The 14,399-nt window shown below is 40.2% G+C and overlaps 1 protein-coding gene and 1 non-coding gene across 2 annotated transcripts; both read left to right on the forward strand.

The window, feature by feature from the left end:
* Positions 1-150: 150 nt before the first annotated feature.
* Positions 151-12,193, forward strand: dnaja2a (DnaJ heat shock protein family (Hsp40) member A2a). Its single transcript, XM_049602394.1, has 9 exons — positions 151-310; positions 1,615-1,674; positions 3,257-3,486; positions 3,677-3,757; positions 3,879-4,012; positions 4,113-4,309; positions 7,734-7,878; positions 8,777-8,904; positions 11,051-12,193. The coding sequence occupies exons 1-9, from the start codon at positions 233-235 to the stop codon at positions 11,237-11,239; spliced, it is 1,242 nt and encodes a 413-aa protein (XP_049458351.1). The 5' UTR covers positions 151-232; the 3' UTR covers positions 11,240-12,193.
* An 896-nt stretch (positions 12,194-13,089) lies between these two features.
* Positions 13,090-13,163, forward strand: trnat-agu (transfer RNA threonine (anticodon AGU)). The gene has a single exon. It is a non-coding gene; the product is annotated as a tRNA-Thr (tRNA).
* The last annotated feature ends 1,236 nt before the right edge of the window (positions 13,164-14,399 follow it).

The following is a 14,399-nucleotide window of genomic DNA, read 5'->3' on the forward strand; positions in this document are numbered from 1 at the left end:
CTTATTACTTTTTCTATTCATGATAATTTAAAGACATGAGCTACAGTTTGTGTGGTGGTAGCTGATATCAGCAGTCATTTAGCACACCGGCAGCCTGGAGGCAGCAGCGGACACGCAGAGCGTCTACTGTAACTTTCCGGAAACTGAGACACGAGGCGAGCAAAACATTTTCCACCGGCTCCTTCTCTTTGTCCATCCACCTCCCTGCTGAAGCAACATCCACAGCAACACCATGGCGACTGTTGTAGATACTAAACTATACGACATTCTCGGAGTGTCTCCATCCGCAACTGAAAATGAGCTGAAGAAGGTAATTAAACAAGAACGGCTGAACAAACCACGGAATTATACCACGTTTCTGTGTCGAGTTTCAAAAGGTTAAAATTGCTACAATCAGGAAATGCGTCTCTATGCGGTGCTAGCTAGTTAGCCGTGAGACGGGCTAGCCTGCTAACGAGCTAACCGGCCTGGATACTCATGTGACGATGCGGCTGAATTGTTTAACGATTATGGGCTCTGTGAGAACAGGTCATTCTTTAATTTTAGCTTCAGTCAGTCTAAAATTTCATTTGTCTTAAACAGGACAGTTTGTGTTGGTGAAATTATATAAAACGCGATGTGAAGTTCAGATAGCTAGCTTGTGACGTTACGAATCAAGTGATTGACCTCACGTTAGCTTTAGCTCAGGTGTTTGTCATGTAGTTAGCTAGCTAAGCCCATCGAAGGTTGTAGAAAGAGGTAAGCTAACGTAAGTTTGATTTTCCCGAAGGCTCGAAACTACTAACAGCTAACGTTAGCTGACTGATAAGCACACATTTGTGTCGCGTGACAAATTAATCAGAAGAAGCCGACTCGAGTATCGATCTCCCCATTACGGAACGTCAGTTTGACCGTACAGTAACACTACTGTTAACGTTTGACAATAAGAAGGGACAACTTTTTTTGGCACTCGCAGTGGGGCCTGGGTGATTTTATCGCCTTCAACCAGTTTATGCCATTTACGTTACATGCTAAAATGAAGTTAAACTGATCCAACCTTGGCTAGCATCAGCTAACGCTGGCCGATTACACATTGTGTGCCATTTTAAGCATTTCCTTGTGAGCGAATCTAGGTTTAACTTAAGGGTTACACGCTGGTGTCCAGTATGTAGTGTTTAAGATCTTACTGAACTACATTAGACGGGATGGCAAACGTTTGTAACGCTTGGTAACTAGGGCGATATCTCTTAACGCCGCCTGTGGTTGCTGTTAGCAAGAACTGCTAGTTAGCATCTTTACGTTTATCCAACAGTGATTAAATTGTCAGACATTTTGAACTGCCGTTTTTGACAAAATGGTAATTAAGTTACGGGTGTAATGTAGTTAAAAGTCGTGAGTAACGCTATCGTAATTACAGGAAACTGACAGAGTTAAACTGTTGGGTATAAACTTCTTTATTTAAGTGGTTTACGCAGTTACAAGTAGTGTTTTGCCGGCAGGAACATCTGGTTTATGTCAGGGGAACACGTGAGATTGCGTAAACAGTATATAAGGTTCCGTCATAAGAGTGACTCATGCTGGTGTGTGATTCCAGTAAACATGTCTAAAAAGACTCCCTCTTCTGTGTACTTATAGGCATACCGGAAATTGGCGAAAGAGTACCATCCTGACAAGAACCCAAATGCTGGTGACAAGGTAAGGCATCTGTGACAGTCATCTCTGGTTTTCACTGAAGGGTGGTTGTGGCTCAAGAGATAGATAGGGTCTCATACTCACAAGGTTGGCCCCCAGCTCCTCCTGTTAGCACGTTGAAGTGTCTTTGAGCAAGACACCGGGCTGGCCAACACCTTGCATGGCAGCTCCATCACCATCAGTGAATGATTGTGTAAATGAGAGGTACATTGTAAAGGGCTTTGTCTGGTAAGGCGTAAACACATTATATAGATGCAGTCCATTTACAGTTTTTGTATTATATTATAGGTAGGTTTTACTGTGGATGGGAAATTTTGTTTCTGTTCAAATTACAATGGGGAGCAAACAAAAATATGTATCAGAAGAACAATATGTTGATTTACGACTATTGCTGCCTCAACAAATCGGGCTTAAAAGGGGCTTTTTGAGGGGAACCAAAGCTTTGTCACTTCCCAATCAGTGTTTGTCTTTTTGCCTGTCTTTTTTGTTGTTACAGATAGTCATTGATGTGCAGTATGGTTTAAATAAATAAATAAATCACTATTTGGAGTGAGTGGGGGGTGGCCTGGTAACTGTCTACATAACTAAGTTTTTATTGTAACAGTGGATATTTGCCGTACTTTTACTGTTGTATAAAATACCTTTCCATTTCAGTTTTACTTTTCTGATTATGTTGAATCCGTCTTATTAGGTTCTACAACTGCAATTTGTTCTTGAACATGCAATTGAATTTTCTCAGCCCCTATCACCAAATACCTCCTACAGTGCTACATGATATTGTCATTAGCTTATAATGTAGCATTTTTGGAAAAATCAGTGGAAACATTAAGAACTAGGGGCCTCCCTTCCATCACTTCCCATATGGCAGAATGCCATTTTCTCAGCAGGGGATCACATTGTTAGCAAAAGGATGTGGCAGCTATAGAGAATTAAGCCTGAGGGCAGTCTTTGTAATAGGGAAAAACTTGCTTTGAAGAAAATAAAGTGCCTAGTTCATCCTTTACGGACACATAACTGATGTTGAGTTTGTGTTGAGATAATGTCAATTAGAGGTGTTGATTGAACTCTGCAGTACCTTTTTTGAATGGAGTCTTTGGCATCCTGTTGAACTGCCTTAGTATCTTAAGTCTTAGATTTAATAGTGTAAGGCTATTCTATGTTAATGCTTCAAACTTGAGTCATTTTTGAAATGACTGGCTCAAAGTAGGTGGTGTGAAATACACAAATTGTTCTGCTGATAATATTTTAGTTTTTAAATTCAAATGATTTGTATTCATTTTACAGACTTTATTGTCTTTTTGGTTTCTAACTCTAGGACTTTTTAAGGGTTTTATAGGATGTTGAGTGACAGGGCATGTGATGAAGTGTGGAATGACCTTTATGTAAGGATACTGCAACCTGAGGCATGCTTTGCCTTAGATTGATGTCACTGTTGTTCCCACCAGAGCTGAGATGAAAGATTAATAGAAATTTCACTAGGCCCTGAGCTTTTCATTTGCTGTCAAAATGGCTCTACTGTTATGACAGTTGAAATTACATCTTGTTACAATTTTTTGTTGTTGTTTTCTGTCCTCCCTAAACATAGTTCAAAGAAATCAGTTTTGCCTATGAAGTGCTGACCAACCCTGAAAAGAAGGAACTTTATGATCGCTATGGAGAACAAGGCTTGCGGGAAGGAGGTGGGGGTGGCCCTGGGATGGATGATATTTTCTCCCACATCTTCGGCGGTGGACTTTTTGGATTCATGGGTGGCCAGAGTAGTCGCTCCAGGAATGGAGGTCGGAGGAGAGGAGAGGACATGGTCCATCCACTCAAGTAAGACCAAGCTTGGTAATGGGAAAGCAGTCTACAGGGTATTTTTATTGAGTTTTCCCGTGTTTAAAATATCCTGCATACACGTTTTAATTTTGGTGGGAGAAAGATTTAAGTCTCTGGTGTTCATTGCAAGCCAATGTGGTATACCATCTGTTCTTTGTTGTATCTTAACATGAAACTTTTTCTACAGGGTGTCACTGGAGGACGTTTACAATGGAAAAACAACTAAACTACAACTTAGCAAGAATGTACTGTGTAGCACTTGTAATGGGTAAGTTGTAAAACAAACACAGTGCTTAAATCCACACTGCATGTTACTTTGTTGATATTTTGTCTTGTTTCCAAAGTCTCTCATCATGAATCCATCTCTGATTGTGTGTGTGTGCGTGCAGGCAGGGAGGCAAGACGGGCGCTGTACAAAAATGTACAACATGTAGGGGGCGTGGCATGCGCATCATGATCAGACAGCTGGCCCCTGGAATGGTCCAACAGATGCAGTCTGTGTGTACTGATTGTAATGGAGAAGGTAAGGAGCAGATAATCTAAACTGTGATCAGTCATTTGGTCTGTATTATGGTACTTCGCCTGCACATATCCCTCTCCTTGTCTCCTTTAACCCACTCCAGGTGAAGTTATCAGTGAGAAAGACCGCTGTAAAAAATGTGAGGGCAAGAAAGTTGTGAAGGAGGTGAAGATTCTGGAGGTCCACGTGGACAAAGGCATGAAGCACGGCCAGAAAATTACCTTTGGAGGGGAGGCTGACCAGGCACCTGGCGTCGAGCCTGGAGATATAGTCCTTGTCCTGCAGGAAAAGGAGCATGAGGTACGTGGGACAGTTCCCTAGTATTGTAACTCTATTTCCCATATGCACTCTTTGTCATAGGAGTGATCTTTTCTCTTTTTTGTAAATGTATTTAGGACTCTGTTCATAGTTTTATATGTCAGATACTATTTCCTGCTTATAAAAAAAAGTGACCTCAGTTCTAAGCCAACTTCCCTCACCTGGCCACAACTTCCTACTGATGGATTCTTTTGAGGTTAATTTTTTTTGTTATACTGTTTCTGTGAAATTCTCTTTATGCATAAAGATTATACCATGTGTGCAACACATATATATTTTGGTACCTGCTACATCAGGCACAGGCATGTGGGCGCAGAGGTGACTAATATGCTGTTGAAGAAGCTGTATAGGAGTAGAGTTTGTTTTTTATACGTCCGAAAAAATCCCTATGAACTGCTTGGAATAGGTTAATCATGTTTCTTGATGGACTACTTTTACAAAAAGAAAAATTAGTATCTTAGATTTTAAAAAAAAGTTAATGTTTCTGTAGGATTGAGATTAACAAGTCAGTTTTGGTTTAAACTAGTTGGCTTTGTGTAAAACTGTAAAAGCAGCAAAAGATGTGCAAATCCAGACCTTGTGTAGAACCTTACTAGTCAAAGCTTTATTACCATCAGTGAATATACAGTAACTCAACAGATCTTACTGCTGCATCACAGTGAAAGCCAAACTCAAAAAGTTTACTTAGATCCCAAATACCATAGTTTCTGTTTGCTGTCTGACAACTGTTGTCCACTGTTGTTGTTCTTTCACTTTGCTTTTCCACTTTGATGTATTGCACTTTGGCTGAAGGTTTTTAATTGTTTGTTATCCTCATTAGCAAGACAGTTTTATCAAATGCATTCATGGTCTGCCTTTGATTTAGTTGGGTTAGAAAAGCATTATTTGGTGGGATCTCCTTCCTTTGCTACTGCTCGTGTGAAATGTAGCTGTATTGGACGCATCTGGCGTTTTGTGTGACAGATTGTGAAAAATTGCACCTAAATCAAATAGAGCTGTCAAAATACTTGTGTGTGAAGAATGCCTGGTCTCTTGATAAAATAAAAAAATGATTAAGATGAGTGTGGGTGGGTTTGTTTAGTAAAATACTGTATTGTTACACATTTGGAAGCAGTTATGGGAGAACACTTAGAGTTTTCACAGCCTGCGCAGACACGTGTTCTCAGGTATGCTAGACTAGGACAATACAGCAGATAGATGACCTGTCATTGTGGTTTCCTGCCTTCAGCCTTATGTTTTGGCTGTATTCCACCTCTCTCTCTGGATGAATCGATAGTTTCTTTTCCTGCAGTGTTTAGGGGAATGATCACATACTGAACCAGCCAGCTACTGGCAAATGCATTGCTGTATATCAATACATTGGGGCTAACCGAAAAGTCATGCATAGTCCTACATGGGTTGAATTGCCTGAATGCATACTGGTTTTTCCAATATGTGGTGAGAGAGTGTAGAAAATGTTCCATTATAAATTCCATTTTCCTTGTACAGGAAAATAAGTGATATGCAATTTCTGCAACAGGATTACAGAGTTCAGTGAGCACATAGCAGTCGGGTCCAGCTGGTGGTGCTTCAGACCTCTCAACTGTCTGAGTGCTTAGAACCATATTGTCTTGACATTGCTTTGCTGTCAGAGTTGTACATCGTATTAACTTAGCACATGGACTTACTTGAATGGATGCCTGCCAACCTGTAACAACCAAGTTCTCTTGATTTCACGTGACATAAATTCAGAGAATTTCTTGGTATGTTCTTGCTGTTATTGGACCAGACACTAGACTGCAAACAGAGACTAAGAGCTGCATCAGAGCCACAGAAGTGCATTTTTAAATTAATTTATTTTTTTGGCTAAACCCTGCAGTAGGCATCACATGGCTGTAGTATTGCGTCCTTCATTACCACTCTAAGGGATCCATGAAAAACAGCTCCTTGAGAAAATTGCAGGCGACCAGGCTCTTAGGCCATGACAACCTCTTTCATTGATGTCCAGACATCACCATCTTACATGCATGGGTTGCTGTGGAAACAAAGTAGGCATCATTAACTCATTAATTATCTAGCTACACTGGTGATGTTGCTTTTCAACACAGAAGCATGAAAAAATTGAGGTCCATCATATTTTGTCCTTTAAACAATCGTGCTGTAAATTCGCATGGCAGAGGGGGCTGGTATACATTGCGATGTTCAGTGCTGCAGTCATGGTGGGCTTCACTGTGTAGCAAGAGGTGTGGTGTTATCTGCAAAGTAAGGTTACTGACTGTACATGTAGGGGAACTTTGACTATAGGTGGCTTGCTAGTTTTAGAATGCGTGGGAGGACATTTGGGATCAGTGAAGAGTGGTGGAAAAGACATTTTGAAATCTGATATATGCCGCCGGACTGAGACACATGCGTAGAAGTCCAATTAAAGTAGCATTTCAAACCAAATGTGGTCTGGATCGGATTGGCAAAATTTTTTATTTTATGTGTTTTTTTTTTTGTTGTTTTTTTTTGTGGTCCAGACTTACAAAATCAATCTGGATACAATCTGGATATGCTAAAACACAAATTTGGGCCTTATTAACATCCTGCCTAATAATGAAAAACAGTTCACTGAAGCGCACAAACATTTCTGCACTATAACAGCAGGAGCTGCCACTAAAGTTTTAGCTGATTAATTATAAGCAGTTGACACTAAGCTGGCTGTCCCTCCCTGTCTTAATTGGGTTTCCTCAGCAGTAACTGGCCGCTTGCACAAGTTAGGTCGCCTCTGATAATACAGAGTAAGTTTGGTTTAACTGGAGCAGCAGGCTGAGCTGTAGCAATGCCTCTGGGTCTTTCTTTCAGGTGATATCTATCAGATCAGATGTCAGAATATGTTAGTGTATGGTGTTTGCAAATTGAGTCACTACAGTTGGCCATAGCAACACAGATAACACTGACAGGTACTTCAGGTATTAACTGACATGCCACGCCTGTGATTAATACATGAAAATAAGGTAGAAACAAACAAACAAATAGTTGTTGTGTTAACGGGGTGGTTAATTTGCTTCTCTGTGTGTTCAGTAACCTAAGTTAAGTCAAAGAAGTATTTTTGGCTGGCAAAAAATTAAATTAACACGAACATCAAGATTCCTTGGAGTAAATTGCACAAATGTAATGAGCTATCCAGATAGTGTTTAATTCTGTTGCTTTTTCACATTCAACAGTTAGTGTTTGGTATACTGCTTCTCACCAGCAAATGCTATGGGTTTGCTGACTGCTGATTGTGTCAAGACTGTGGTCATTGGGTCATTTAATTATTTTTGCATCTAACTAAGAAACTATGCAACGGATGTTTTCAAGACATTGACAAAAGAATGAGCCATGGTGTTTGTACAGTAACATTCACCAACCAATATTTTAACAATCTCTTTCTCTATATTTTCAGACATTCAAGCGAGATGGCAATGACCTGTTCATGAACCACAAGCTTGGGCTGGTGGAGGCGCTGTGCGGCTTCCAGTTCATGCTGAAACACTTAGACGGAAGACAGATTGTTGTCAAGTACCCTGCTGGCAAAGTCATTGAACCAGGTTAACACTCTTGATACTTCATCTGTTTCTCTTCTGTAGTCTAACACATTTCATCCATCAAATGTACACATTGTATATTAATAAGGAAAAGGCTGCGGTCATTTAGCTGCAGGACAAAGGAATGGGTTCCATTAACATGCCCTCACACCTGAACACAATCCAGACTAACTTTCAGGCTGTATTTCCTAAAAGTTGTGCAGAGAATGTCTCTGTGCATCACTACAAAGAAGTGATTGGTGGCTAGATTCTATTTGCACATAAGGGGTGTAAATCACTAGTTTCATCACAATACAATGTTGTATAGATTTCCTAGTCGATGATTCAATATTTGCTGATATGAAGTCTGTCACAATGCGATTTCAATTCGATTCCGTGACTGATATGAAACAATATTAGGATCAATCCAGGTCAATGGATCATTACACCCCTATTGCACCTGTGACAAGTGTTAATATTTAATGGCACTGTGCAGATTATTTGAAGGAGCTCTATAAACCATCAGTACATTTATACAGGAGCAAGAAAACATTTGCCATGTAAAGATAAAGTGGAGTAATAGCATCCTGAGCAGAGCGCTGAGAGCTGAATACAAAAAGGAGGCACATTGAGAAGGCACGAGGCAGCTCCAGTGACTTTGGTGTGTGATTCAAGGACACATCAACAGGGCTTGATAAATGAGGGAAGAGTGGGATCATCCACATCCTCAGTGCAATCTCTGGAAAAACTAGTCTATCATGTTCCTCCTACACCCTTAGGCTTCTTTACATGCCTGTACACTACACATCTTTGGGAGTTGTGGAATTGGCTATAATATAGTATGCTGCATGAACAAATTGGGGTGTGTAGAGAGTCTTGTTGTGAATAAACCTTGTTTTTTAACATGCTGTATCTTTTCCAGGCTCAGTCAGGGTGGTGCGAGGAGAGGGCATGCCACAATACCGAAACCCTTTTGAGAAGGGAGATCTGTATGTCAAGTTTGATGTCCAGTTCCCAGACAACAACTGGATCAGCCCCGAGAAACTTGCGGTACGACATGTCTATCCTTTAATTATTTGCTGTCTGTCATCTTCTGGTAATCTATGGCACATTACAATGAAGATACAAACTCTCAGAACAGCTGTTGACCAGAACCAATGCTTCATACTACCAGTGTTGATTACATTGACCATGTGAATTTGTCATGACCTAAGGTGTCAGATTAAGAATTTAGAAGTTAGAATTACAGAGTTATTTAGCAACATCAGCAGCTGTAAAATCACAAACACAAGCCCTAGTGTCAGGGGAATCCTCAAAAGTGCACAGTGAGCCTTATTACACAACTAATAAATCTCACCAATCTGCAGTCTTTTTAAAGTATTGTTGAAATACTGGAGATCAGAAATGCTCTTCAGCCCTCAATCCTTGTAGGAGGTATCACAGCTGCCAGTGGCACATAGACACAATGTAAACACAATTGTTCTTATAATTGTAGCTTTGAATAGGAGGTACAGACGGTGTGTTATTGGCAGTGGTATTGAAGAGAGAGGATCAAACCATTCTTCAGCCCAATAACCAATGCTTTAAGTTTAGGTTTTTAAGGTTTTCAAACAGCTGCAGCATTACTTCTACTACTCCACAATTTCCAAAATATCTTAGTAAAGTAGCTCTCAGGCCACTATTAGTTTAACAAGTGCACTTTCCCCAGTGGATCCTTCTTTGCTGGCTTTTTTAAGTAACTTGGTTGAAAAACAAGTAATGCAGGCAAGGAGAAACTAGAAAGAAAATGACGAAAACGTGTTTGCTGTGCTTCTCATTTCATAGCTCTTTTCCTCCCAAGATGCACCTTCATGAGGCCAGTAAATATCAACTATGAATTAGTAATTAGTTGATTGACAGAAAATAAATAGGCAGTTATTTTATTAATCATTTAAGTGTTGATTATAAGCAAAAACTGCAATTATCAAGTGGTTTCAGCCTCTCAAATGTGAATAATTTCTGGCTTTCTTACGGTCTTTGCACACAAAGTCCATTTTTTTCCATATGCTTTTTTTTTTAATCCATGACTCAGACAAACCCATTACACACAGAAACCTTGCACACCGACTTTTATTCTTATGAGTTGAGTTGAGTATATCCCTGGCTGTTGCCACTGTCCCTGTGTCTTGCATTTGACAATGCGGCTACATGAAGGGGCTGAGCTGTCCCCCCTCTCTGTGTCCACTCTGTTTCTGTCTCTCTGACTGTGAGCGGTCAACATCCTCCCCCTCATCATCATCATCCACCTCAATATTACTATCCGACCTGAAGTGCTATCTGAGTTATGAAATGATACTGTGCACTCCATTCCTCTCTCTTGATGCGGATGTGTCCAATAGGTAACACCACATTGTCTTTACTGCTTCTTGGTCTGAAGGCTTTCGATGGATGTGAAAAAGTGCCAAAATATTAACCTTTTCTGAAAACTTCCATGATGGTCCAAGTCTTGGAGTCAGGGTTTAAACATGATTGACACATGTCTGGGTTTGGGACTGTTAGTAGAACAAAACAAATGCTCTATGGGCTCTTGGGACTGAGGTCTTGCTAAAATTCTTCAGACTGGATTTAACCGAGAAAATAGCTTATAGATAAAAGGATAAGATTAGATATTTTTTTAGAGGTGTATAAGTACAGTTTATTGCAAGTAATGGGACAGTGGACAGGGATTCTCTTCTCTTACCATGGACAAAGAACCTTTAATTTTCAACACGATGTTATTAATTCCAGTTGGACTTCAAATTATTATTATTATTGTTATTAGACAAATGACATAAATTGATTGGTACTGTATATGTAGTTGTGCTGCACTGTAGGTCAACTAAAGCAAGAAAACATGCCTTATTTGAGTGAGAAGGATTGGGCCTCAGCAAGTAAGAATTTGCAACTATATTCATACCAGTAATTCCACTCAGGGATTAGAGTTATTCTGGTCAGAATTGGGTTACGTATTTAGCGCTTGTATTCACATGGCAACACTTCATATTTTCCCTGAAGATGTTGCACTCTGAATACAGTCGAGTTTTGGTCCTCAGTAGCAGCTGAATCCCTTCTGTAGCTCTATGCTCTCGGCCCCACAACAGTTTGACACTACTGTGCGGTTATGAAACATGAGACTGTCTGTTATAGCTGCATTATGATGAATGTTTTCCATGTGTAGGAGCTGGAGGATATGCTGCCCTCGCGGTCAGAGCCGCCCATCATCACCGGAGACACAGAGGAGGTGGACTTGCAGGATTACGACGTCAGCCAGAGCTCGTCATCGGGCGGCCGCAGAGAGGCCTACAACGACAGCTCCGACGAAGAGGGCGGCCACCATGGGCCGGGGGTACAGTGTGCCCACCAGTAGTCCCATACCCGCTCACATACACACACATATGACCCACGTTCTACTTGGGGAGAAAATGTATGAGTTACAGAGTAAACAAGGAGGTAGGTCAGACTGACAAGGCTTGGTAGTTCCTCAGACACAGATCAAATAAACATATTGAGTCATGGCACCTGGAATTGTTGATTGATGTTACTGACTTGTGTGCTGGGATTATTTGGATCTGTGTCTTAAGAACTGACACTGGGGCAGCCAAAGACCTATTACACTGCACCTGAAACAGATTTAGACACTTTAAACTTCAGGTAGAAGTCATATAATGTATTTAAGATGTATCTAAAGAAATGGATGCCCCAGTGAACACCATGTAGGACTATGATCTGGTGTTCAAGGTGAACCCCTCACCCCTCTACTCCTCTGTCACCCCTGTTAAAGTCCATTCCCCTCCGCTCATGGGAACTCCAGATCAGTCGAAGAAAGGAATGTTTCTTGTTTGCTGAGTGTGTGACTTGCATTTTGTTTTCATAGTATTTACAATAATTAATTTAAGAACTAACCAATGTGCATACACAGACAAAGCAGCTGAGCAATGTGACGTGCAGATCCTTGGACTCATGTATTCATGGATTCATCCACTCAGCGCCATTCGTAGGGTTTGTTTCTGATTTTTACAGCTTTATTTTCTTTGTAGGTTTTTACTTGTTTTTCCCTTCTTTATATTTTAATTCTAAGAGAAAATTGGTTATTGTGTATATCATTGAACTGGTTGTTGGTAGCTCCATCAGCTGCTGTATTCAAAGCTGTGTGATTTTTAAAAAATGACAAGTGAAATGATAAAAACGTATAGCCTGTGTCCGTGCTGAAACCATGTGCATGTAAAAAGCTTTGGTTCCCGCACTTATCAAACATCAAAATAAAGCAGCACACTTCTTAAGAAATGTCTATGAAGTTGTTGAATAAATTGTTGAAATATCACGTGCTGTGTGTGGTGCCTTGTTCTTGCTTTGTTCTCATTAATAATCACAAAAATATAACCACCTCTGCTTGTATCTAGCCGAGCAGATTGGTCTTCGATGTTATGAGATCTTTGCTGCTAACACTTCTGCTACCACCAACACAACAGGGATGCATAGACTTTGCTTTGTGGGACTCCGAGCCTCAAAACTTTACACTGGAAAGCAATCAAGTGTTCCCTTCCAGAAACTATGTGTCAGCTAATCCACAGATACCGTCAGCGCTGATTGCCAACTGTTCTCAATAATAGCTGTTGACAGCAAATACCACCTGACCAAAATGACTTGATGCTCATTTTAGATCAATTCAAAGTTTCCATCATCAGTCACTCGCCCGTTAAATGAATGAGATCACACTCCACCCTCGCTGCTGTCTGAGTAATTGCAAAGACGTGCAGACAAACAATACACTGTAATGGCTTGTGTTGAAGTCAGAGCGAGAGGAAGAGAATCACAGTGTCCCCATGGCAGTCAAAGTCTCTAATGTAAGTTTACTTTTTCTATGTCAACATGATGTTTGTATTGCTTACTGAGAGATGAAAGGCCGATGACCACACCACTTAATGAAAAATCGTATTATGAAATCTATTGTCATAAAATTAAAGCATTTTGAAACAAAATTGTCAGTTGTGAAAGTCCTGTTAAACTTGAATGAAATAACCTTTTATAATATTGACTTGAATGTTAATAATTCAACTCGGCTGCTCAGAGAGGAGTCCATAACTTATTCCACACCTATGCCCTGTGCCAATGTTGATCTGTCGAGGAGTACCAGTCTGAGAAAACCATATCGTCAATTAAAAATCATAGTTGTGTGTCGTATCTTCATGTAGGCCTATTTTCAATATTTGAAACAGCGGCGCCGTGGCTTAGTTGGTTAAAGCGCCTGTCTAGTAAACAGGAGATCCTGGGTTCGAATCCCAGCGGTGCCTTTTGTCCCCCTAGTGGACAAAGTTTCACTGAACCCTGTCAACTGTTGTTCAGCACTGATGTAATATCTCTGTTATATACAGCTGAACATAAAATAGCTGCTTTCTTTTTCTGTCTCTAGAAACAGTCCTAGTGTTTTCTGTGAAAATGCAGAAATTTAATATAAATGTACTATACTGGATATTCACTTTGTCAGAGGAGATTGTGATACACCCATCTGACCACGTGGGGGCGGCAGTGAAACGGCCTGCTGAACCAAGAATCCCTCAGACTACAATGGAGGGACTGGGTGAAGAAAATCATGAACCAACCGTGTCTTGGATGTACTCTTCATTTTAACGAGCAAACGCTGTTCGTGCTGTAATGTATACTTCAGGACGATGTCTACAGTTAATATCCAACTGTTTGTTACAGTCAATCCGGGTGTGAGGATGGAAGAAGACGTATGAATAACGAGGACCACTTTGTCCTATTAGATGCAGCAAGCTGAACACAGAGAGGGCGACCGCTTGACCGGAAGTTAGACAATTTTCTCTTCAAAATAAGACCCGCATAACTCGCTGTCTGTAGGTTTTTGGTTTTTTTTTTAACATCAAGCTAGAGGACCAAATTAACTATAACTAAGATATTGCATTTTTACAACTGTACAGCCATCAGCTGAACAGTCTTAGCCTTCGGTTCTTGTCCAGCTATTGTTGGTAACCAAAATGAAAGGGGAACACCACCTACATGAAGAATTACAATATCTTATTCTTCAAGGTTCATGGAAGTTCAATCAATATTTATGAACATGAGCTACTGTCTCTAAAAGCTATAAACTAGAAATGTAAGTCTCAAACTTGTGATGTCATAGGGTATAAAGTCTGGAGCTGCTCTGCAGACAGTAAATGGGAGACTGATTTTGTTGATCCACCGAAGGTTTTTCTTTTTTATAACCAAATGAGCTTTATCCTATTGTAGTGTTCTCTGTCCTGAAACAGGAGCAGCTCCGCACTCTTGCTTTTGGATTTGGGAGAGTTGTTCATGTTAACTAATATTTTTAAGTTTTTATTTTAAGTTAATATTTTTTGGAATGTTTTAGACCATAGGAAAGACACGTATGAATTTATAAAATGGGTGTAGCTTCCCTTTAATAAGACATTCTTCAGATAGATAGATAGATAGATAGATACTTTATAAATCCTGAGGGAAATTTAGGCACCCTGTAGCTTATTACACAATACATACATGAACACAGA

This window comes from Epinephelus fuscoguttatus, linkage group LG2 (genome assembly GCF_011397635.1).
Source record: "Epinephelus fuscoguttatus linkage group LG2, E.fuscoguttatus.final_Chr_v1".
NCBI lineage: Eukaryota > Metazoa > Chordata > Actinopteri > Perciformes > Serranidae > Epinephelus > Epinephelus fuscoguttatus.